The 25513-nt window shown below is 34.9% G+C and overlaps 1 protein-coding gene across 1 annotated transcript in view; it reads left to right on the top strand.

Annotated features, from left to right (window-relative positions):
- Nucleotides 1-25513, top strand: part of LOC143233355 (uncharacterized) — a 71363-nt gene that overhangs the window by 18090 nt on the left and 27760 nt on the right. The window contains exon 3 of the mRNA XM_076469528.1: nucleotides 6206-6517. Coding sequence (XP_076325643.1) covers nucleotides 6206-6517 — 312 coding nt within the window. The remainder of the gene's footprint in view (nucleotides 1-6205; nucleotides 6518-25513) is intronic.

Genomic DNA, 25513 nt, shown 5'->3' with positions numbered 1-25513 from the left:
AATTTCATGTTCAATTCCCTATGACAGTGGTTACCAACCTTTTTTATGCCCCACACCCCTAAAAAAATTTAATATGTTCTCGCACCCCTCACAGTAATTATTTATTTAACAATAAACGTGAAGGTGGCCAAAACAAAATTTTATAATGTTATCTCGCAGCCCCCAAAGGGGTGCGAGCGCTCCTGGTTGGGAACCACTGCCTTATTGTTACAAAGCGAAGATAGTTCATTGTGTAGCTTCGCGCTAAAACAAAACACAAACACAATTCTAGTTAACAGTATAAGTACTGGAAGCTTGAGTTATTTTAAACACATCTGATAGTTACTTTGTTCGTCATATATTGATTAAAAACAAACAGCACTATGAAAACAGAGCGTTGAGCAGTCTTCAGTTACAACGTTTCTCCATGATTGCAATTATATGTTATTGTGCTTGGACTAACGTTAACACTAGATCAGTAGATTACTGAATATTACAGTTATATGTTATTGTGCTTGGACTAACGTTAACACTAGCTTAGGAGATTACTGTATATTACAGTTATATGTTATTGTGCTTGGACTAACGGTAACACTAGCTTAGAAGATTACTGTAGATTACAGTTATATGTTATTGTGCTTGGACTAACGTTAATACTAGCTTAGGAGATTACTGTAGATTACAGTTATATGTTATTGTGCTTGGACTAACGTTAACACTAGCTCAGGGGATTACTGTAGATTACAGTTATATGTTATTGTGCTTGGACGAACGTTATTACTAGCTTAGGAGATTACTGTAGATTACAGTTATATGTTATTTTGCTTGGACTAACGTTAACACTAGATCAGAAGATTACTGTAGATTACAGTTATATGTTATTGTGCTTGGACTAACGTTACTACTAGCTTAGGAGAATACTGTAGATTACAGTTATATGTTATTGTACTTGGACTAACGTTATTACTAGCATAGGAAAATACTGTAGATTACAGTTATATTTTATTGTGCTTGGTCTAACGTTAACACTAGCTTAGGAGATTACTGTAGATTACAGTTATATGTTATTGTGCTTGGACTAACGTTATTACTAGCTTAGGAGAATACTGTAGATTACAGTTATATGTTATTGTGCTTGGACTAACGTTAACACTAGCTTAGAAGATTACTGTGGATTACAGTTATATGTTATTGTGCTTGGACTAACGTTAACACTAGCTTAGGAGATTACTGTAGATTACAGTTATAATATTTTATTGTGCTTGGACTAACGTTAACACTAGCTTAGGAGATTACTGTAGGTTACAGTTATATGTTATTGTGCTTGAACTAACGTTGTTACTAGCTTAGGAGATTACTGTAGATTACAGTTATATGTTATTGTGCTTGGACTAACGTTAACACTAGCTCAGGAGATTACTGTAGATTACAGTTATAAATTATTGTGCTTGGACTAACGTTATTACTAGCTTAGGAGATTACTGTAGATTACAGTTATATGTTATTGTGCTTGGTCTAACGTTAACACTAGCTCAGGAGATTACTGTAGATTACAGTTATATGTTATTGTGCTTGGACTAACGTTATTACTAGCTTAGGAGAATACTGTAGATTACAGTTATATGTTATTGTACTTGGACTAACGTTATTACTAGCTTAGGAAAATACTGTAGATTACAGTTATATGTTATTGTGCTTGGACTAACGTTATTACTAGCTTAGGAGATTACTGTAGATTACAGTTATATGTTATTGTGTTTGGTCTAACGTTATTACTAGCTTAGGAGATTACTGTAGATTACAGTTATATGTTATTGTGCTTGGACTAACGTTAACACTAGCTTAAAAGATTACTGTAGATTACAGTTATAAATTATTGTGCTTGGACTAACGTTATTACTAGCTTAAGAGATTACTGTAGATTACAGTTATATGTTATTGTGCTTGGTCGAACGTTATTACTAGCTTAGGAGATTACTGTAGATTACAGTTATATGTTATTGTGCTTGGTCTGACGTTTTTACTAGCTTAGGAGATTACTGTAGATTACAGTTATATGATATTGTGCGTGGACTAACGTTATTACTAGCTTAGGAGATTACTGTAGATTACAGTTATATGTTATTGTGCTTGGTCTAACGTTGTTACTAGCTTAGGAGATTACTGTAGATTACAGTTATATGTTATTGTGCTTGGACTAACGTTAACACTAGCTCAGGAGATTACTGTAGATTACAGTTATATGTTATTGTGCTTGGTCTAACGTTATTACTAGCTTAGGAGATTACTGTAGATTACAGTTATATGTTATTGTACTTGGTCTAACGTTATTACTAGATTAGGAAAATACTGTAGATTACAGTTATATGTTATTGTGCTTGGACTAACGTTATTACTAGCTTAGGAGAATACTGTAGATTACAGTTATATATTATTGTGCTTGGACTAACGTTATTACTAGCTTAGGAGAATACTGTAGATTACAGTTATATGTTAGTGTGCTTGGACTAACATTAACACTAGCTCAGGAGATTACTGTAGATTACAGTTATATGTTATTTTGATTGGACTAACGTTAACACTAGCTCAGAAGATTACTGTAGATTACAGTTATATGTTATTGTGCTTGGATTAACGTTACTACTAGCTTAGGAGAATACTGTAGATTACAGTTATATGTTATTGTACTTGGACTAACGTTATTACTAGCTTAGGAAAATACTGTAGATTACAGTTATATGTTATTGTGCTTGGTCTAGCGTTAACACTAGCTCAGGAGATTACTGTAGATTATAGTTATATGTTATTGTGCTTGGACTAACGTTAACACTAGCTTAGAAGATTACTGTAGATTACAATTATATGTTATTGTGCTTGGACTAACGCTAACACTAGCTTAGGAGATTACTGTAGATTACAGTTATATGTTATTGTGCTTGGACTAACGTTAACACTAGCTCAGGAGATTACTGTAGATTACAGTTATATGTTATTGTGCGTGGACTAACGTTATTACTAGCTTAGGAGATTACTGTAGATTACAGTTACATCTTATTGTGCTTGGACTAACGTTAACACTAGCTTAGGAGATTTCTGTAGATTACAGTTATATGTTATTGTGCTTGGACTAACGTTGTTACTAGCTTAGGAGATTACTGTAGATTACAGTTATATGTTATTGTGCTTGGACTAACGTTAACACTAGCTCAGGAGAATACTGTAGATTACAATTATATGTTATTGTGCTTGGACTAACGTTAACACTAGCTCAGGAGATTACTGTAGATTACAGTTATATGTTATTGTGCTTGGACTAACGTTAACACTAGCTCAGGAGATTACTGTAGATTACAGATATATGTTATTGTGCTTGGACTAACGTTAACACTAGCTCATGAGATTACTGTAGATTACAGTTATATGTTATTGTGCTTGGTCTAACGTTATTACTAGCTCCGGAGATTACTGTAGCTTACAGTTATATGTTGTTGTGTTTGGACTAACGTTGTTACTAGCTTAGGAGATTACTGTAGATTAAAGTTATATGTTATTGTGCTTGGACTAACGTTATTACTAGCTTAGGAGATTACTGTAGATTACAGTTATATGTTATTGTGCTTGGACTAACGTTAACACTAGCTTAGAAGATTACTGTAGATTACAGTTATATGTTATTGTGCTTGGACTAACGTTAACACTAGCTTAGGAGATTACTGTAGATTACAGTTATATGTTATTGTGCTTGGACTATCGTTAACACTAGCTTAGGAGATTACTGTAGATTACAGTTATATGTTCTTGTGCTTGGTCTAACGTTAACACTAGCTCAGGAGATTACTGTAGATTACAGTTATATGTTATTGTGCTTGGACTAACGTTTTTACTATCTTAGGATATTATTGTAGATTACAGTTATATGTTATTCTGCTTGGACTAACGTTGTTACTAGCTTAGGAGATTACTGTAGAATACAGTTATATGTTATTGTGCTTGGACTAACGTTGTTACTAGCTTAGGAGAATACTGTATCAGGCTGCAAGTTTTGTATGTTTTTGAATTCTGTAACTAAGGAAAAGCACTAAACCCATTCTTGTTAACTAAGCGATTTACTTTATCGTTGTTTTAAAAGGTTAATTGAACGTTTTTTGTGTGTGCAAAGATAGGAGCATGTGATATAAAAACGCGTTTTATTTAATGTGAAAAACAAAAGAGCTAAAATGCTGCATATGGATATTTGTAATATAATTTTTGCCCCAAGCTAAAAGTAACGGATGAGAGAAATATAAGAAATGTAATTACATGAATAACCTTTAAAATCGGGGCACAGAAATAATGTATCAACTTTTCTTCATAATAAAAGAACTTACTGAAATCCTATAAAATACAAAAATATCTTCCAGCAAAATAAATAGAAAATCACGTTCTCGGGTGACGAATAACTTTTTTCTCCTGTATTTATACTCGCAACTTTGTATTTGCATTCAAATGAACCATCTCCAGCCTATTCTCGATTTCCGTTCCAGTGATTACTTGCGTGGATAAAAGTTCAAAGAAATTGTAAATTGCACCTCGCCTTAATACACATTAACGATTTACTACATCTAACTGGACTGCACTTTCTTTCGAAACCGAATGGTAACGTAATCTCTTTACAGTCAAACAATTTTATCCATCAACTTAGCAAATACTTCCATATTCTAAACAAGACATAAGATGTTGTTTCTCGTATTCTACGATCTCGTGGTCGTTAGAAGTTAGTTCATCATCTTGTACTTACATTAGGAGAGTTCGTGGTTTCCGAGAAAAGAAATAAACGTTCCTATTAATTTGTTTTGAATTTCGCGCAAGGCTACACGAGGGCTATCTGTGCTAGCCGTCCCTAATTTAGTAGTTTAAGACTAGAGGCAAAAAAGCTAGTCGTTAACACCCACCGCTAACTCTTGGGCTACTCTTTTACCAACGAATAGTGGAATTGACCGTTACATTATAAAGCCATCACAGTTGAAAGGGCGAGAATGTTTGGTGTGACGAGGATTCGAACTCGCGACCCTGCGAGTTACGAGTCGAGTGCCTTGGCCACGCTGGGCCTCCTACCAAATAACGAGCTATGAATAGTCATGCTTAAGCTATAAAAGTAAATCTAATGTAATAAGTCCACATTATATAAAGCATGACTCAGGGTGAGCAAGAAAGAAAGAAAGAAAAATAAAGACCAGTTAGTCAAGTCAACAGAAAACATCTAGAAAGAAGAAGGTTATTAATTAATTAAAAATTTATCTGTTGGTTTGACACGAATATCGTTGTTAGACAATTAATAGCACCTAAAATGTAATATGCATTTTTACACTGATGACGACAATACTTCTTAAAAATGAGGTAACCGTATGATAGCTCACTAACAATGCTCTGTTTTAATTTATACAACATTACTGAGCGGTACTAGAATTTTCTTAATTTTAACAGCACCTTATTCCCATGTCGGCGAAACTCGCAGGTCAAAGACTTCAAGGATGTTAGCCATCTTAATTTTCAACTACTGCCTATGGGAAAGGCAGCCAGCAAGCATAAGTCTATGCCACTAAAGTTTTGTTTCAACCGAATAACAGGATTGGTTATTATCTTTACAAAAAAAACCAAAAAAACATAATTGAAATCACGAAGCCCTGCGCCCTCTATCTAATCTGCAGACATACACTCCCTTTTGGCCACGGCTGACCCATTATTTAACATAAAGTATTATTTGTTCTCTGCCCGGCATGGCCAAGAGGATTGAGGCATTTGACTCGTAATCTGAGGGTCGTGGGTTCGAATCCCCGTCGCACCAAATATGCTCGACCTTTCAGCCGTGGAGGCGTAATAATATGACGATCAATCCCACTATTCGTTGGTAAAAGAATAGCTCAAGAGTCGGCGGTGGGTGGTGATGACTAGCTCCCTTCTCTCTAGTCTTGCACTGTTAAATTAGGGACGTCTAGCGCAGATGGTGCTCGTGTAGCTTTGCGCGAAATTCAAAAACAATATTTGTTCTTATAAATATATAAATGATATGTTACTGGTTACGAAGTTTCTTACTCTTTCTAATATTTCTCATCACTTAAAAGTAAGTTCGTTTTTACAAGTCGACTCATCACCCTAATTGTTACTAATCAAACTCTTATTATGTTTTATTGGAATTTTTTCCCTATTCTAAAAGTTCTATTAAATCGGACCCTGGTTTTGCTTTCAGCTCCTGGAAAACACATTAAGTTTAATTATACTAAAACTTCATCAGAGGCAGCCACTTTCACGTGTGAAGTGGATGAAGTATACCCTCGACCACAGGTGACCTTGGTTCAGATGGAACCAGGAAAAAGTGAGAGGAAACTTCTACAAAACGCTCCAATAAAAACAGAGAAAAATAATGGATCGTATCGTGTACTTCTTACCAAAGAAATTAAAGATAGTGAACTTCCGTTAGATGGCGCTACAACTTTTGAGTGTGTCATTTTGATACCACAAACAAACTTCCAAAAGCACAGTAGTATCGTATATCATCCTGGTAAGTCACTTTAGCTTTCAGTCTTTCTGTTTCAATCGTGTATTATTACCTTTACTGATTTAATTTCAGATAAAGCTGTTGTTTAATTCTACATTTCATCAAACTTATTGATAACCGAAATTTTTGAAGAATATTTTTTATTAGCTTAACTATTACCCTAGATTTGCAAATACTTGTATCGTTAACAACGACGATACCTAATGAAAGAATGAATTCTAATATTTATGAGTAATGACGTTATAACAAAATGTGTAATTAGCTATACTTATTTTCGTATTCATTTATAATTTTTTACATTTAAGTAATTGCATTTGTATACATGGTAAAGCTTCTAAGATTATCCGCCTTCTTCCTTAATTCTGAATTACTGACCTGACCTAAAGGAAGACAAGTTGTCAGCAGCATCCTTCCACCTGCCACCTACGGTACTGACTGTCACTCTTATAACGCGCCCACAGCTGAACGAATGGGAAATATTTCACGATACCCTACGAATTCAAACCTGACTCTCGTCACAATAAAGATCCTCGTCCTTTCAGCCTTGGGAGAGTTATAACGGTACGGTCAATCCCACTATTCATTGGTGAAAAGTAGCTCAAGAGTTGGCGGTGGGTGGTGATTACTAGCTGTCTTCCCTTTAGTCTTACACCGCTAAATTAGGGACGGCTAGCGCAGATAGTCCTCCTATAGCTTTGCGCGAACTTCAAACTAAAAAAAAAAAATTGAAACCGATTTGCCGGATCCTAAATCCAGAACTCCACGAATGAGGCTTTATCTAAGTAGATAGCTTGCTCTAAGCGAGCATTAATATTAATTTCCTTTTACTATAAAAACAGATTTGAGACCTAAAAGGAAAAGTTAATAAATATCAATTCAAAAGTTAGCGCAGAAAAAAAACTAATCATTGGACACAAAAGAAAATCAGCCGAACAGTTGTCGTTCGACAAAATAGGCCTAAAAATATAATTCTCGCTTTTACTCTGGAAAGCTACAGAAAATTACGATATTTTTATGATAGTCATGTAAAGCGTGTGACCTTTAATTTTGTCTTACACAATCAAAAATAAAAATTAAACTGTCATTACCGTTATATACTGCACGTGTCTTGTGAAGCAAGAATTTTTAACATAAATTTTGACCAAACATTAAAAAAACACGTTTCAACACTTTTTTATCCCGTTTCAAAATGAAATAAAACTAAATTCATTCCCTAGAAAGATGAAGTTTTGGAATAGAAAGTACTTAATTAAAATCGTTCATATCATAAAAAAAATCGAAGGAAACAGAACCATATTATAACACAAGTTTTAAAAGATTAAATGTAAATACCTATATAATGTTAGAGGTGAAAACATTCATTCTGTTGATCCAATGGAACACATGCAACTTTCATAATTTTTTTTAATGAAATATATTATTTTAGAACAAAGTGCAGCTAACTGGATTGTTTTCGCGAAAATAATTATTGTTTTTACTTTCAGTTTCAGAACTAAAAAACAATAGTAGAACTCTATAAATGGTTATCCTGACTTAACGAAAGGCGTACAGATATTCAGTTTAACATAAATAATATTAGACGGCCATTCCATAAATTAAACATCCAGACTTCATAAAATTTGGACAAAAGTATGAGTAAATATTATGTCATATTCATACGCTCTATGTCCATCGTATCTTTTTATTTTCATAAAAAGTAACTGGTTAAACTACTAGAATAAATCGGTGCTTGATAGGTTTGCACAGAGCAAAATATAATTTCATTTACACTTTTATTACCAGTTTTCAATTTAGATTAGGTTGTAATTTTCAATCTTCTATAATGAACAATAACGATACAATAATGTAGCAAGTTTAACCTTAGATGTAAAGAAAGGTAAATGCCTTGTATCTAAAGTATCTTTAAACACATTGTCCTTGACTTTTATGCGCCAAGTTTCTTGTGCAATTATGACTTTGTCACGCGTCCCTAACAAAATGTGACTGGCATAACAATATGGCATTTAAACCACAAATTCCTGCTAGGAATTTCCTATGCATTTTAAAAGAAGGGGGAATAATAGGTACTCAAACAACGATTTATCAGCACAAGTATATTTTTTTTTAATGATATAATATACCACAGAACATTAGTTTATCGAAACATGTAATTGTAAGTTCCACCATCAACAAACATTTTTTACTTGTACTTATAAATCATTGTTTACCTACCTATTATTATATTAGCATAATGCGCTTCCTTACTCAAGTTTCACCCGATTTAGTTCGGTCAGTTTTTTACAGCAAGTGTTGCAAGAAACAAAAAAAAACAACAACACAATACTTAATAAGATTCAATATGCAAACTTAATCAGTGGTGCACGGCATATTAGCAAGTCTCTTAAATTTAAGGTCTATGGCGTTCGTTAACACAGAAGACGTTCAGTTTTACACTATTCTGTTGCAACATTGTATTTCCTTTTTCATAGCTGTCATGTGATAGGAACAAGGTAAGCCTAATTCACCAAAGTTGTTTATACATCAACTTCAAAACCCAAGTGAAAGTTAAAACGTATGCTAATTACAAACCGAGCTGCATTCGGTTAATGTATACCGATTGAAACCATAGTTAAATCTTTCGGAACTTTATATAGGTAAAAATTGCTGGTATGGATAGAGAAAGCACAATGTAGGGGAGCGAACAACGTTTCGACCTTCTTCGGTCATCGTCAGGTTCACAAAGAAAGAAAGAGGTAACTGACCGATAGCTGACCACGTATTTTAAGGGGGTTGTGTAATTGAGTGTAGGAATGTAGAGGGCGTGCTTAGATGTTTGATTATATTTATTAATATAGGTATAAAGGTGTTCTTTTGTGTTGGTTTATTTTGGGTTTAAGTTGCTGTATAAGTAAGGCTTCTTTAATTTTGCGTTTCTTTATGTTTGTTTCATTATTCAGAACTTTATAACTTACTATATTATACTTGAAACGTGATAAAATCAGTTTTGAGAGATGTACTTTCGATATTTAACCTTTTCGTTTTTTTTGTAAGATTATTCTAAAACTTTAGTCACACTTTTTAAATATCAAATTTATAAAATGGTAATTACTTCAGAAATGCATATCCATCATATCCTTATCTAGATATTCGCATATCTTAAAATCGTATTATAAATAAATGTATTAAACGTTGGTCTTATTCTTCATAGATTACCAATTCTGATGACGTTCATTCATCCATCGAGTGGGGTGTGTCTTTCATTTCCATGATTGCACTTCCATTTCCTTTTTACCATATGCACTAAAGAAAGTTTTCTTCCGAATTAGGTGCAGTTCAACCTTGTTTTCAAACCATAAACTTTAGAACAACGCAATAAATACGGATAACAATGCTATATAAATTCAAAACACAGTTAGTTGAAAAACCAAACAACGAAACTTTAGAGCTTACATGAAGACATATGGCTGCAGTTCAATGGTCAAAAGCGTGTTACAAAACAAAATAAAAGTGGAAAAGCCTTTGTTTATTTAATAATCATAACAAAGCCGATATTTTAGAAGACCATCTACACATTATTCCAAGTAATACAGTTCCTTTATTTATAATTTAACTGAAGGTACATTTTCGAATCAATAAGACTGCTGCTTTTAAACCCTCACATGCACACAACTTGAAATAATTCTGTAAAGTTTGGGTTTGGTATTTTAGAACACGATATCTCAAACTTTTCTCTTAAAGTTTTCTTTCATCAAGAGATCCATAAAAAAACAATAGCTCTTGCTGAGCAGATGCGATTGTAATTTCTCAGGCTCATCAGCATGCGTTTTTTTTTCTTTATGCTGTTTTAGGGTGAGAAATATCTTATGGAATTCAATCTATTACTCTTCCAAATACATGTCTAATGATATGATTGCGTGCGCACCAAGTTCTCATGTGATCGAATAAATGGCATTTCTGTATACGCAATCCGGTTTTACTGCATTCAATTGCGTCTTCGATACATCTTGAAGGAAATGGTCCTTTGATTAACCGGATGTGATTATTTAGACCATGCGCAATTTGAAAATATTTATTAATTACTAGGAAAACCAAATAATAATAAAAGTAAAATACACAAAAATTACATTCACCGAACTATGATATTTTCAACCAAACTTCGTAATTGTAACTTTTCGATAAACGCAATTAAAATTTTACTGTATTTTTAGTGCCAAGTTAAACAATGAATTATCTACGCACTCTCTTCCGCGGGGAATCGTACCACTATGTTATCTTTGTAAGTCAGTAAGTTTACTACTGGTCCACAAGGGGACAATATTATATTTACATCGAATCTGTTTTTTTTACAATTGCATATCTGTTCAGTAATTGTCCTCTTCATAAGGCTCGTAATAATCAACCTGCTGTTTTAAAGCAATATAAATATGAAGAAATGTTTTGGAGTTTACGATTTATTATGAAACTAAAGTTTTATCCACCGTGTTGAATGTTAACAAAATAAAAAGATTAATTTAAAATTTAACTTATTTCTCCGCATCCTTTTATTACATTGGGCTGATTTTGAATCGTAAAGATGTTCATGCGTGTTTCATGTATAACATGTTTTATAAACGTCTATCTAAAGAAAAGCTTAATCTTTCATAACTATCCCATTAAGCTTACAATGTAATGTGCATCAGATTTCAATGTTTTATTTTAACCTAGTTATAGAGATGCGCACAATACATACGATTTTGACACGTACATTTCAAGTTATCTGTACAATTTCTGAGGAACAGATCATATGTTTCTAAAATATTATCACATAGATTTCTGTGGAATAAACTGGTATATATAGAGAACGCAGCTTACCAGCTGTTCTTCTGTCCCTTGTGGGTATATATATATACTTTATAGTTTTTTTTTTATTTTCACGCCATAACACTGAAACTTCCTTTATCAACGGCCCGGCATGGCCAAATGGTTACGGCGCTTGACTCGTAATCCGAGGTTCGCGGGTTCGAATCCCCGTCACACCAAACATGCTCGCCCTTTCAGCCGTGGGGACCTTATAATGTCAATCCCTCTATTCGTTGATAAAAGAGTTTGTGGTGATGACCAGCTGCCTTCCTTCTACTCTTACACTGCTAATATAGGGACGGTTAGCGAAGACAGCCCTCGAATAGCTTCACGCGAAATTAAAAACAAACCAATCATTTATCAACATCCTAAATTCGCTCAGAATATTTTTTTTCTAGAATTTAGGTTTCACTACTTTTGCGATCTTATATGTTAACACATATTTTCCTTTGTATGTATAACGTTGTAAACACTTACGTTGAAGTATTTGATACAATACATAAGTTTATCACTGTTTTAAATGCATTGTTTTGTTTTTGCTAACACGTCACGTGATAAAGTAACAGAAGTAGAGTAGGTCTGAAGTAAATTCATCATAAACCTGTAAACATAAAGCATTTTAATTCTGTAAGATAACATACAACAAAAGTATTACATCTCAGCTATCAATAGAGAAAGCTTTAACAAAGTTTATTTGTTTGGTTGGTTTTCAATTTCGCGCAAAGCTGCACCAGGGCTACCTACGTTAGCTGACCCTAATTTAGCTGCGTAAGACCCAGAACAAAGGCAGTTAATAATCACCACCAACTCTTGGGCTACTCTTTTACCAACAAATAGTGGGATTGAGCATAACATTATAACGTCCCTACGGCTAAAAGGGCGAGCATGTTTGGTACTACGGAGATTCGAACCCGCGACTGTCAAATGAGGAGGCAAGCGTCTTAACCACATGGCCATGCTGTGCCTTTAACAAAGTAAGAACAAATTCTTGCAAAATATGGATAACGTTTATTTTTAGGTTTTCCAACTTCTGAGATTATGATTAATGATTACTTAAAGATCTTTATAGTATGATTTAAGATTAACCGGATGTTTCATTTCTCAGACGAGTGTTTATTTTAATATACCATTTCTCTCTTTTTTTGTGAGTGTTCTTTTATGGAATTTCTTATTTGCTGCTTACATGCGTTTGGAGTTTCAAACATAATTTAAAATTATCATAATCTCTTGCTCAGCGGGCAGGTGGTTGAGGCACTTGACTTGTAATCTTAGGATCGCGAGTTTGAATCCCCGTTACACCATTCGTGTTCGCCCTTTCAGCCGTGAGGGAGTTACAATGTTACAGTCAATCACACTATTCGTTGGTAAATAAGTAGCCCAAGAGTTGGCGGTGGGTGGTGATGACTAGCTACCTTCCCTCTAGTTTTATACTTCTAAATTAGGGACGGCTAACGAAGATAGCCCTCGAGTAGCTCTGCTCGAAATTAAAAATAACACACTGTTTATAGCTCCACATTCGCTAATAACTAACTAGAAATCTGTAAATTCCTATAGCTACGTTTTCTATCATTAAACTCATAAATATTTGTTCTCTAGCTCTGATGAATTGAAAACAACAGTGCAGAGTTTCTCAGCATTAAAATTTCTATCATAACGAGTTGTAAGCTATATTGGAGTAATTATTGTCCGGCCAAGCGTTCCTGTATTGCAGCCCGGTTTGTTTTGAATATCGCGCAAACCTACAGGAGGGCTATTTGCGCTAGCCGTCCCTAATTTTGCAGTATAAGACTAGAGGGAAGGCAGATAGTCATCACCACCAACTCTTGGGCTACTCTTTTACCAACGAAAAGTGCGATTGACCGAAACATTACAACGTCCCCATGGTTGAAAGGGCGAGCATGTTTGGTGTGACGAGGATTCGAACCCTCGCTCTCCGATTGCGAGTCGAGTGCCTTAACCACCTGGCCATGCCGGGCTATTGCAATTCTGAAGTCAGCTTATAAACAATATGTTTCTTTTCAACATATTCACTCGAAGCTACACAAGGCTGTATGTGTCTAGCATTCTCAATTTTCAACTGATAGGCTACAAGGAAAGCAATTAATCGACACTACAAAGCATCCATGGCTCCAAAGAGCAGCCGTTTATTACGTCAACAGACTACGAACCAAAAACTCTCGGATTCACAACCCGGTCACGTTTATCTTTGAAAGATATTAAAAGGTTTACTAGTACATTAACTTTGTCAGATGTATAGCTTTAAAAATATTAGTTGAAAAAAAAAAACCCTTGAGGAACCTTGCACAATAATTTCAAACCTCCAGTCTGCACTTAAAAATCTAACAATTAATTTTAACAATATACTCAAAACGAAATCCCGTATAGAAGTTTCTTTGATATGATTCATTAACCACAACATACGAGGAGACTTCTTTTAAAGAAAGTTTTAGACAGTGTGTTGACATGTCGAACAATTTCCTGTAGACTGCTGCTTTCTGTCTAGTTTGGAGACGACGTTAGAACTCTGGGCTTTCATCGAGTTCTTCGTCAGCAAACCATAAATAAGATAAAAAAAATTATAAATGACCTGAAATAAAACCATCCTTGATCAAAGCAAAAGAAGAGATATCAATGTTGGTACATCGCAATTGTCTCGTGAATTTATTTTATTTTCCAGTATAAATGTTGTTCAAAAGTTACTAATTACAACACTTTGAATGTTAACCTTTATAGACAAAACGTATTTTGTAAGTTAGCCTAAGAACTTTTGATGAAGCCCGGCATGGCCAGGTGGGACTCTTAACCTGAGGGTCGCGGATTCGAATCCCCGTCCCACTAAACATGCTCGCCCTCTCAGCCGTGGGGGCGTTAAAATGTGACTAGTCTTACACTGATAAATTAGGGATGGCTAGTGCAGATAGCCCTTGAGTAGCTTTGCGCGAAATTCAAAACAAACAAACAATAGTACGCTGTGACAAATAACCTTGGACTACATGGTATGGCGCAAATCAAAATTCAATTAATGTTAAAACATTTACGAGAAATACTTCAAGGATTTCTCTCCTGAAGCTTCACTGTAGACTTAATATTCATTTATACGAAATTTCACAGCGCATTTATACAAGATACAAAAATATAATCAGCCAACAAAATCATTTAATCATCTGATGACAAGAATGTGTAGCAAAATTTGAAAACTTCCGTGTTGCTTCAATCTTGAAGTTACGTAAAGAAACCAACAAATTATGCAAAACAAAGCCGGTAACTACCTGTACTGTACTACTTTTGTTTGTTTTTTATAAATCATTCTAATGTAGAAATAAAATATAAAGACAAAGGCTGCATGGCTGCAGAAAAATTCACCTGTTAATGTTACAGTAATTGTATCTGTCGATAGATGGAAGTTTTAGGTTAAAGCCTAGTAAACATTATGGTATGCCAAAATAATTGGTCACAGAAAGATTTATAGCATATTTAATTAGCAGTTTCAACTTTTAGATAGAGTATGTGTGTATGTGTACGTATTATTATAGGAAAGCCACATCGGAATATCTGTTGAGTCCACCGAGAGGAATCGAACCCCTGATCTTAGCGTTGTAAATCCCCTTTAGATAGGTGTATATCAAATACGATAGTTTTTAAGACCCTGTTTTACGTTGGGCTTCATAAATTACGTTTCCTAAAGTTAAAAATATAGTTTTTCCTATAGTTTTTATGATCATTATATAAAAAAGCATAAAACTCCAGAATGGGCTATCTGTGCTGTGCCAACACCAGGTATTAAAACCTAATTTTGAGCCACTTAAGCCCTCAGTTATCGCTGCGCCATCTGGAGACTTCTAGTGGCTAATAAGATTGATAACTACCAAGTATATAAATAATCAACGATGTGAATGCTTATCAGACACTTATGATTTTTTTTTATTTAAATCACCTAAAAATCACTAGGTGTCGCAATTGTACTAAATAAATTATCGCATCAGAATAGCAGTAGCAGTTTGATCAACAAAGAAGCAGATTAACAAACAATAAACAGCGAAAATGTATATACTGATAGAATAAACGAGAAAAAAAATGGATAGACAAACAGATGGAAAAACATGAAGACAAGCAGAGAGATATATCATAACAACAAGATAAAAAAATGAAATGTAATTGTTTCTCTGTGTTTCACACACATATATAAATAATGTATACTTCTAGTTGTTATATATGCGACGTTTGTGATAGTAAACATTCTTTCGAATCAGTTATTTCGGGTTATCAGATGTAAATCTCAGTTTGAACATTCCATACGAGATATAAAAATAGAAAACGAACCACACTTTCGCGTTCGAGCATGAAAAGCACAAATATGCAGTCCAGCCTTCCTCAATGCTGGTCTTTCACGTGGGTTTTGGAGCGACGCCCAAGAATTCGTTGCCGCCTGTAAAGAAATCAAGCCAAAACCAGCTGCCTTTTTCGTGTGAACTGCTGCATCCTTTGGCGGCAAAGTGTCATTAGTCATTTTCTCTGTGAATCTGAAGAGACTCCCCAGCTCGTGCCATCACTCGTGGACAAAGTTTCCATAGAAACGTATCGATCTTCACATCTACGACTCTTTCAATCACCCTCTTAAGTTATTAAATATCAATTAGGGTTAGATCTACATGCATAAACTATGTTTTAGTTCTAACACGCGGTGACTAATAATATAAGTCCCTTTTCAAGCTCAACTATTTTGCCCTGAATTTCTCTTGGATCCCATCGTATTGCCCCCCAGTGGCTCAGCGGTATGTCTGCAGACTTACACGCGAAAATCCGGGTTTCGATACCCGTGGTGGGCAGAGCACAGATAGCCCATTGTGTAGCTTTGTGCTTAATTAAAAAACAACAACAACAACAACCCATCGTATTAGCAAGTATTAGTGATATAAAAAATCGTTTTTTCTTATGTATTCTAATGCGATATAAACAAATCAAATACTTACCTGCTATTAAACACACGAACGAATCGTACATTGCGATAAATATTTGGGTGCGGTTATTGTTGATAAAGAATGTCTGTTTCTGTCTCAGACTAACACGCCGTAAGTAAACAGATGTTTATCTTGAAACTGATATAATTCCATTACCTTTTGTTATTGAAGATATTACGAAGACAAGTTGGATTTTAAGGTAAAGTTTTTGTTTGTTTATTTAGAATTAAGCACAAAGGTGCACAATGAAACGTCTGTGCTCTGCCCACCACTGGTATCGAAGCTTGGTTTTTATCATTGTGAGTACAAAGACATGCCGCTGTGCCTCTGGGGTATAAGGCAAAAGTTAAGTTGATAAAGAGAGGATAAAATAAGAAGTAAATGAATGAAGGCCGTATGTGGCCTTTTCATGCACAAATATAAGTCCGAGAACTCCAGATTCGCGTCCCCTTGCGGCAAAAACACGGTTTGCGCTTAAGCGCATTGTAAGAGCGAAGATTAAATGAAAGTGGTCGGTCAAATAAGAGTAGCCCAAGAAATAGTAGTTGGTACTATTCACTGACTGCCTTCCCTTTAGTTTGTCAGCTTAGGGCCCGGTATGGCCAAGCATGTTAAGGTGTGCGACTCGTAATCTGAGGGTCGCGGGTTCGCATCCCCGTCGCGCCAAACATGCTCGCCCTTTAAGTCGTGGGGGCGTTATAATGTGACGATCAATCCCACTATTCGTTGATAAAAGAGTAGCCTAAGAGTTGGCGGTGGGTGGTGATGACTAGCTGCCTTCCCTCTAGTATTACACTGCTAAATTAGGAACGGCTAGCACAAATAGCCCTCGAGTACCTTTGTGCGAAATTCAAAACAATCTATCAGCTTAACTTTAAGCTACAAGCAGAAATCCGTTGAGTGGCTTAAGGCGAAACTTTTCAACGAGAAACGAAAAAAATAAAACACTTGAAATAAATTCAAATATCTCTATTTGCCTGTTCCTAAGTAATTATACACCAGCAGACAATTTCTTTTATTTTTCATCTGTATACATGGATAGTTCTCAGGAAAGGCAATTAAAAGAAAAATCGAACTTTAATGAAGTTGTATGAACAACAGTTTGCACTTTTTTGTTGGTTTTCTACATCAGAAACTTAGCTTGGAAAAGATCATGAACATTTCGTATACAACTAGTTTCCAGGAAAGATTTCTAATAACACATACAAAGAAGCGGGGATTTATATTGAAAAACAATTCACTTAACTAAACGACAGTAGCACTGGCACCACTAATGTATCAGAAGAGTCTCTATCCTGACTAAATATCACTACATTATCTCAGTCACGTTATAGAACTAACACCGAGTCATTTTCACATGAAATAATTACCTCGCGAGTACAAAAGAAAACACTGAGAGTCAACTAGTCCATATGAAGATACACCTACTATGGTATGCATCATAAGATAAGGATACGAAAAAACAGAAGGAGGAAACAAGTTATATAGAGCTCGATAAAAAGAAAAGAAAATACAAGTGACTGACGTCAAAATAGACAGAACGAGGTAAATAACAGGAAACGTGAGAGAAATAAAAAAAAGAGAACAGATGCAGGAAATAAACGTACAAAAATAGACTTAAGTAGAGAGAAAGACAGGCTAGGAAGAGGGAAATAAATAGCAAGAGATAAAGAAACTAGAATACAATGACTTATTCACAGAAAGAAAAAAAAATTGAGACAAGTACAAAGAACTCCAAAAAAAACAACGTGATAGATAGACCTAAGTGTGACAAATAAACATGCACATCAAATGTTGTATACAGAGATATTTTAAAGTCATTACAGATGGTACAAAATAAATAATTTCATATTTCGTGTGACACGTCAAACTCTGGAATCAAGTGTAGCTGTTATCGATTTTCCAGTTAAGGGAATGATTACTAGTTGCTTTCATATGATGCTTTTGGATAAAAAATGTTAGTTCTGGAAAAGAAACAAAAAAATGAAAATATAGATATTTTAAACCCATCCTTCTATATACAGCTAAACTATTATTGTAAGTTAGATTAACACATAACTATTGTACACTGTATTACATTATAGCTTAAACTCCATATAATTTAATATTTGTCAGAGCCGTGGGTGACGTTTTATGATGTTGAAAAAGTAAAATATACCAAAAAACTTGCAGCAGTCGACAAGAATACGGAAACAGCCCGGCCTGATCTGGTGGTTAGGGTGGGTACTCGTAATCTGCAGGTCGAGGGTTGAAATCTCTTTCACTGAATATTCGCGCCCTTTAAGTCTGTTTGTGTGTGTGTGTGTTTTCTTATACCAAAGCACATCGAGCTATCTACTGGGCCCACCGAGGGCAATCGGACCCCTGATTTTAGTGTTGTAAATCCGTAGACTTACCGCTGTACTAGCGGAGAAGCCTATTTAAGCCTAGGGAGCGTTATAACATAACGGTCAATCCCACTATTTTTTGGTGAAAGAGTAAGCATTGGGTGATGTTGACTATAACTGCTTTCCCTATAGTCCATCACTGCTGAGTTACGAACAACTAGTGCAAATATCTCAAGAGTAGCTTTGCGCGAAATTCAAAACGAACAAAGGAAATTCCCCTCGCTAACTTCATTTCTAGACAAAATATATCAGTTCAATTTCATTTTCTAGGAGAGGGCTAATAGACCTCTATAAGTTGTATTATTTAGAATAAATTGTTATCATATACATTTAGAATTTAGTTTTATTTCGCGTAATAAGTATATCTTAGACAAACATCACAATATAAATAGAAATAATAGGAAAACCTATAAACCAAATACCCTGAGTTTACATATAATAGCACTTCTTGAATAAAATTTGTGGCTGGAATCTTCGAGCCTTCAAAGGCACAGGATTTAACCCTAAGGAAAGCAGGTCACCCTACATCTTAGTAATTTCGCGTGAAACTTTTAAAACGCTTTTAACATTCAAGTTTCGATTGTTATATCCGTGACTTATTGTTTCATTCCAGAAATACTAGAACCACAAACTCGCAGAGAAGGAACCATGGAGTAAGTCAGTATTGTGTGTGTATGTAACAAAAATACGGTGAATATATGAAATACACCAAACACTGTACTGTTCGTTTTCTCTAATTCTATAACAAATTACTCTGTTCGATACATGAATGTTGTTGTTGTTGTTTTTCTGAAGTTCCCGTAATAGTAGTAACAACAATGACGATACCTTAGATTTAAACTTATAAAAAATTACAACATTTTCAACCTGCTTGCTAGTATTAAATGTTCGTGTCATTCCGGTTGAGATTTCATACTGCGAGAAGTTTAGTAAAAAGACGTGATCTTTTCGCACATTGTTTCACACTTTATAAACAGTGCATAGTCACACTTTACAAACAATGCGTGGTGCTTATCACACCCAGATCGGTTCTATGTACTCACATGAATGATCTATAAAAGCTAAGTTTGAAAATAATAGCTTCTCGACTAATAGACTCCATCTTAGTTGTATCTCAATATCTACTCTGTTTCGTTCGCTCGCCTACATTTCAAGAGATATGTGAAAATCGATATGTAACATGTTCTCTTGCTGTGTTAATGAAACTTCAATTAATATTCTATTTTATTGTATTTTCGCCAGGTTTATGTATTGTAAATTTTATACTGAAGCAAAAATTAAATAATAACAGAGTTTCTTTTACACAGTATAATTATCATTCCTTGCTTTATAACTTTCTGTAACTCTTACAAATCGAGAAGCCCGACATGGCCAGGTGGGTAAAGGCGTTCGACTCTTAACCTGAGGGTCGAGTGTTCGAATCCCCGTCGCACCAAACATGCTTGCCCTTTCAGCCGTGTGGGCGTTATAATGTGGTGGTCAATCCCACTATTCGTTGGTAAAAGAGTAGCCCCAGAGTTGGCGGTGGGTGGTGATGACTAGTTGCCTTCCCTCTAGTCTTACACTGCTAAATTAGGGACGGCTAGCACAAATAGCCCTCGTGTAGCTTTGTGCGAAATTCAAAACAAACAAACAAACAATCCCTCCTGGATATAAAAATTATATATACCCAAATACCAGAGACAGACAGACAGACAATGTATCTCACCGCTTAAGCACATAAAGTAAGCTAACAACATGAAAAAACACTGGAATATATTGACTATTTATACAGCGAGTGTGTCGCAGTAACCGTTTGAACATAAATGAACATGACCCTGATAGGGGGTTTTTAATTCGTATCAATGAACATTTATGAAACCAATACCCTCTTCCATGTTGTGTTCAACATTTAACAGTTGTCTTAAACAATAAACATATCTATAAACATAGTTAATATTAGTCGTAAAATCAACGACATAAAATTGGACGAAACCTCAAACGTATACGTACGGGACACCCCTCGAAGTTGGCACACCTGCAAAATTATTGAGATTAATTTACGAGTGAAAACAAATTAGAGTATTAAGCATTGGATCTGGCTCAGAGCGATATATACTATGTATCTGACAGGTATCAATCAAAGAGTGTGTGTGTGTCACAGACAAGTAATATATATATATATATATGTGTGTCACAGTTGCGTTATATAATATTAAGGAATATATAAATCTATACATCACTATTTTGCTTGTTTGCTGGCGGTAGCAAACTTTGTTTTGAATGAAAATCTATACTGTTCAACAGTGGAATATAAATATTTAATATACTGCTGGCCCGGCATGGCCAGGTGGGTTAAGGCGTGCGACTCGTAATCTGAGGTGGCGGGTTTGCATCCCCGTCACGCCAAACATGCTCGCCCTTTCAGCCATGGGGGCGTTATAATGTGACGGTCAATCCCAGTATTCGTTGGTAAAAGAGTAGCCCAAGGGTTGGTGGTGGGTGGTGATGACTAGCTGCCTTCCCTCTAGTCTTACACTGCTAAATTAGGGACGGCTAGCGCCGATAGCCCTCGTGTAGCTTTGCGCGAAATTCAAAACAAACAAACAAACGAGAACTAAATATGATAACATGTCTGTAGACGTAGTATATATATATATCTGCTCTATATGACATTGATCTGTTTTCTTGTTCACAATAACAGTGCCGTGAATATTTCTGTATCTTTAAAATATTGACATAAGAAGTGGAGGAGAGAGAGAAAGGGAACATACAACTATTTTTTTAGGTTACGTCGTTAAGCCTTTGTAGTGCAACAATGAACTGTCTTCTAAGGACCGTGACGTTGTCGTCTCAGTAAAAAAAAAAAATCGGACCAATCAATGAGTAAAACTTCATATTTCACATGACTGTGAAGATTAGTAAACCCCATTAGACGTGACAGTTGTCTTTACACGTCTTTCACAAAAATATGGCCACGCTCTCCATCTGTGTAGTACACAAATATATACATATATAAATCTGTACATTATGAGGCATAGGCTCACCACTTCCCTTTATCACGTGTCATTCCAAAGATTTAGTATTTAACCAACTTAAAGAAAGCTTGACAGAGTAACCCTGCTGAAATATATCCACCGTTTCGAGATACCAAAATGACCTATGGTTTCGTTGACTCGTCTTTTATCCTCAATTTATAATGGAAGAAAGCAACTGCATGCTGAAATAATCACCTTAAAAATGAGTTCTTCTTTGTCTGTGATTCAGTCATGCAAACCATCTTTACTAAAATAGCTCTAGCTAGTCTTATATACTTAAACTGATATATCAGGGTGCCAAAATTTCTAACACTGATCTTACGCATTCATAAGTTATTCTATTCTCCACTCACTCGTAATTCGTCATGGACTATTTACTGCCCCTTACGAAATCAGTAAAGTGTAAGGGTTTTCTTTACTAATTAGGCAAATTTGATAATCGTAACTAGTAGTTACCAAAACTGTCTTTACACAGAACACACAGTGCTTCGTATGTTTTAAATTTGATAATCGTAACTAGTAGTTACCAAAACTGTCTTTACACCAGAACACACACTGGTTCGTATGTTTTAAATTTGATAATCGTAACTAGTAGTTACCAAAACTGTCTTTACACCAGAACACACAGTGCTTCGTATGTTTTAAATTTGATAATCGTAACTAGTAGTTACCAAAACTGTCTTTACACCAGAACACACAGTGGTTCGTATGTTTTAAATTTGATAATCGTAACTAGTAGTTACCAAAACTGTCTTCACACCAGAACACACACTGGTTCGTATGTTTTAAATTTGATAATCGTAACTAGTAGTTACCAAAACTGTCTTTACACCAGAACACACAGTGGTTCGTATGTTTTAAATTTGATAACTGTAACTAGTAGTTACCAAAACTGTCTTTACACCAGAACACACACTGGTTCGTATGTTTTAAATTTGATAACCGTAACTAGTAGTTACCAAAACTGTCTTTACACCAGAACACACACTGGTTCGTATGTTTTAAATTTGATAATCGTAACTAGTAGTTACCAAAACTGTCTTTACACCAGAACACACACTGGTTCGTATGTTTTAAATTTGATAATCGTAACTAGTAGTTATCAAAACTGTTTTTACACCAGACACACACTGGTTCGTATGTTTTAAATTTGATAACCGTAACTAGTAGTTACCAAAACTGTCTTTACACCAGAACACACACTGGTTCGTATGTTTTAAATTTGATAATCGTAACTAGTAGTTACCAAAACTGTCTTTACACCAGAACACACAGTGGTTCGTATGTTTTAAATTTGATAATCGTAACTAGTAGTTACCAAAACTGTCTTTACACCAGAACACACAGTGGTTCGTATGTTTTAAATTTGATAATCGTAACTAGTAGTTACCAAAACTGTCTTCACACCAGAACACACACTGGTTCGTATGTTTTAAATTTGATAATCGTAACTAGTAGTTACCAAAACTGTCTTTACACCAGAACACACAGTGGTTCGTATGTTTTAAATTTGATAACTGTAACTAGTAGTTACCAAAACTGTCTTTACACCAGAACACACACTGGTTCGTATGTTTTAAATTTGATAACCGTAACTAGTAGTTACCAAAACTGTCTTTACACCAGAACACACACTGGTTCGTATGTTTTAAATTTGATAATCGTAACTAGTAGTTACCAAAACTGTCTTTACACCAGAACACACACTGGTTCGTATGTTTTAAATTTGATAATCGTAACTAGTAGTTATCAAAACTGTTTTTACACCAGACACACACTGGTTCGTATGTTTTAAATTTGATAACCGTAACTAGTAGTTACCAAAACTGTCTTTACACCAGAACACACACACTGGTTCGTATGTTTTAAATTTGATAATCGTAACTAGTAGTTACCAAAACTGTCTTTACACCTGTAACACACAGTGGAATTGTATGTTTTAAATTTGATAATCGTAAATTAGTAGTTATCAAAACTGTCTTTACACCAGAACACACACTGGTTCGTATGTTTTAGTGGAACTTCTTATAACATTCGATGAACTGTGAATTTTGTTCATTCATATTTTCTATGCAACATTTTGTTAAACACCAAAAGAAAAAACAGTCAGTAATTATATTTTAAAAAGAGACACTTTGGGCTATCTTGCTGTGTCCACTAAGGGAAATCGTACCCTTGATTTTAGCGTTGTAAGTTCGAAGACTTACTACTAACTCAAGGGGTGACAGAAACAACTAGTAATTAATTAAGAACGATTTTGTTAGTTCTTTTTTCCATTTTTGATGATTTGTTTCTCCAAAACTTTTTACATTAGGAGACAAAATTTACCATTATATTAATTCATTAATTTGTATTAAACCTCCCGGTTAGGTAATTTGTAAGGCTATTGATATTAATTACTTCATTAAGTTGTTATCTTTGTTTCAAATATTCATGAATGTAATTAGAAATATTAAAATAATCTCAAACAAAGAAGAAATATTCCTTTATCGTAAAATAATGAATTATTACTCTGAAGTCTCAGTTTAAACTCTAGATTATATCACCATAATAATACTTAAATTTGGTCAATGCATTGTTATAAACAAAGCTAGGCAAAATGTAAACAAAATCACGTAAGTTGCAGAAGTTTATTTGTTTTTTCACATGTCCCCAGGCCCGGTATGGTCAGTTGGTATAAGGCAGTCGACTTATAGTCTGAAAGTCGCAGGTTCGAATCCCAGGAGCACCAAACGTGTTCGTCCTTTCAGTCGTGGTAGAGTTATAATGTAACGACCAATCCCACTATTCGTTGGTAAAAGAGTAGCCCAAAGTTGGCGGTGGGTAGTGATGGCTAGCTGCCTTCCCCTGTAGTCTTACACTGCTAAATTAGGGATGGCTAGCGCAGATATCCCTCGTGTAGCTTTGCGCGAAATTAAAAAAGATAAACAAACACATGTCCCCCACTGACACAGCACCATAAAAGCCTGATGTTGCACACACCCACTAAATGGACCCTGAGGGTGTGTACCTGGGTAGTACTACTTATCCATGTACGAGCGCATATGCATTCTTTTATGAGGCAAGGTGGAAAAACACGCAGAAAAGAATATATGACCGCTATATCTTCAGGAGGAAAAAAAGCGCCCTTCCAGTAGCACAGAGGTATGTCTTCGAAACTACAAAGCAAGCAACCTGGTTTCTGATACCTGTGGTGAGCAGAGCACAAACAGTCTATTCTATAGCTTTGTGCTTAACTATATACAATGAACAGTTCGTCGTAATTTGTTCTTATAATTTTTCAAGTCAGAAATATGTGCGTAAAAATACCATAATTCATCAATTCGGATGCAAGGCGAAATACAACAGTATCATACTTTAAGAGCTACGAGTCTGAAATATAGAATATTAACTTATGTTTATGCCTTTCACATTACTGATAGTTATTTCAAGAGGCAAATACATCGTAGGGTACAATGCGCAATGTTATGACCTGACCATGAGTATTGTGTTTTCAAAACTTTGTTGTAAACACTTAACGTTTTTTTTAAATATATATAAAAAATAAAATTTGGAATGTATATATGTATATATATATAAACATATAAAATGAACTGAATGAGGTTATTCGTCTAATAAGTACACTTCACTTATTTAATCTAGATCATACCACAAACGTTGTTCATGCAACTGGTGATATAAACAGCACTTAGACCACTACTATTTCTTTTGTTTCCAGATAAACCCTGGTATTAACAAAAAAACCTCGTTGACACTGAAAATAATAGAAATATTGTGGTTGAAATGTAAGTATAAGTTCTTAGAATCAAAACAAACGAC

Source organism: Tachypleus tridentatus, chromosome 12, assembly GCF_004210375.1.
Source record: "Tachypleus tridentatus isolate NWPU-2018 chromosome 12, ASM421037v1, whole genome shotgun sequence".
Lineage (NCBI taxonomy): Eukaryota > Metazoa > Arthropoda > Merostomata > Xiphosura > Limulidae > Tachypleus > Tachypleus tridentatus.
This window is presented reverse-complemented; position numbering and strand designations above follow the sequence as displayed.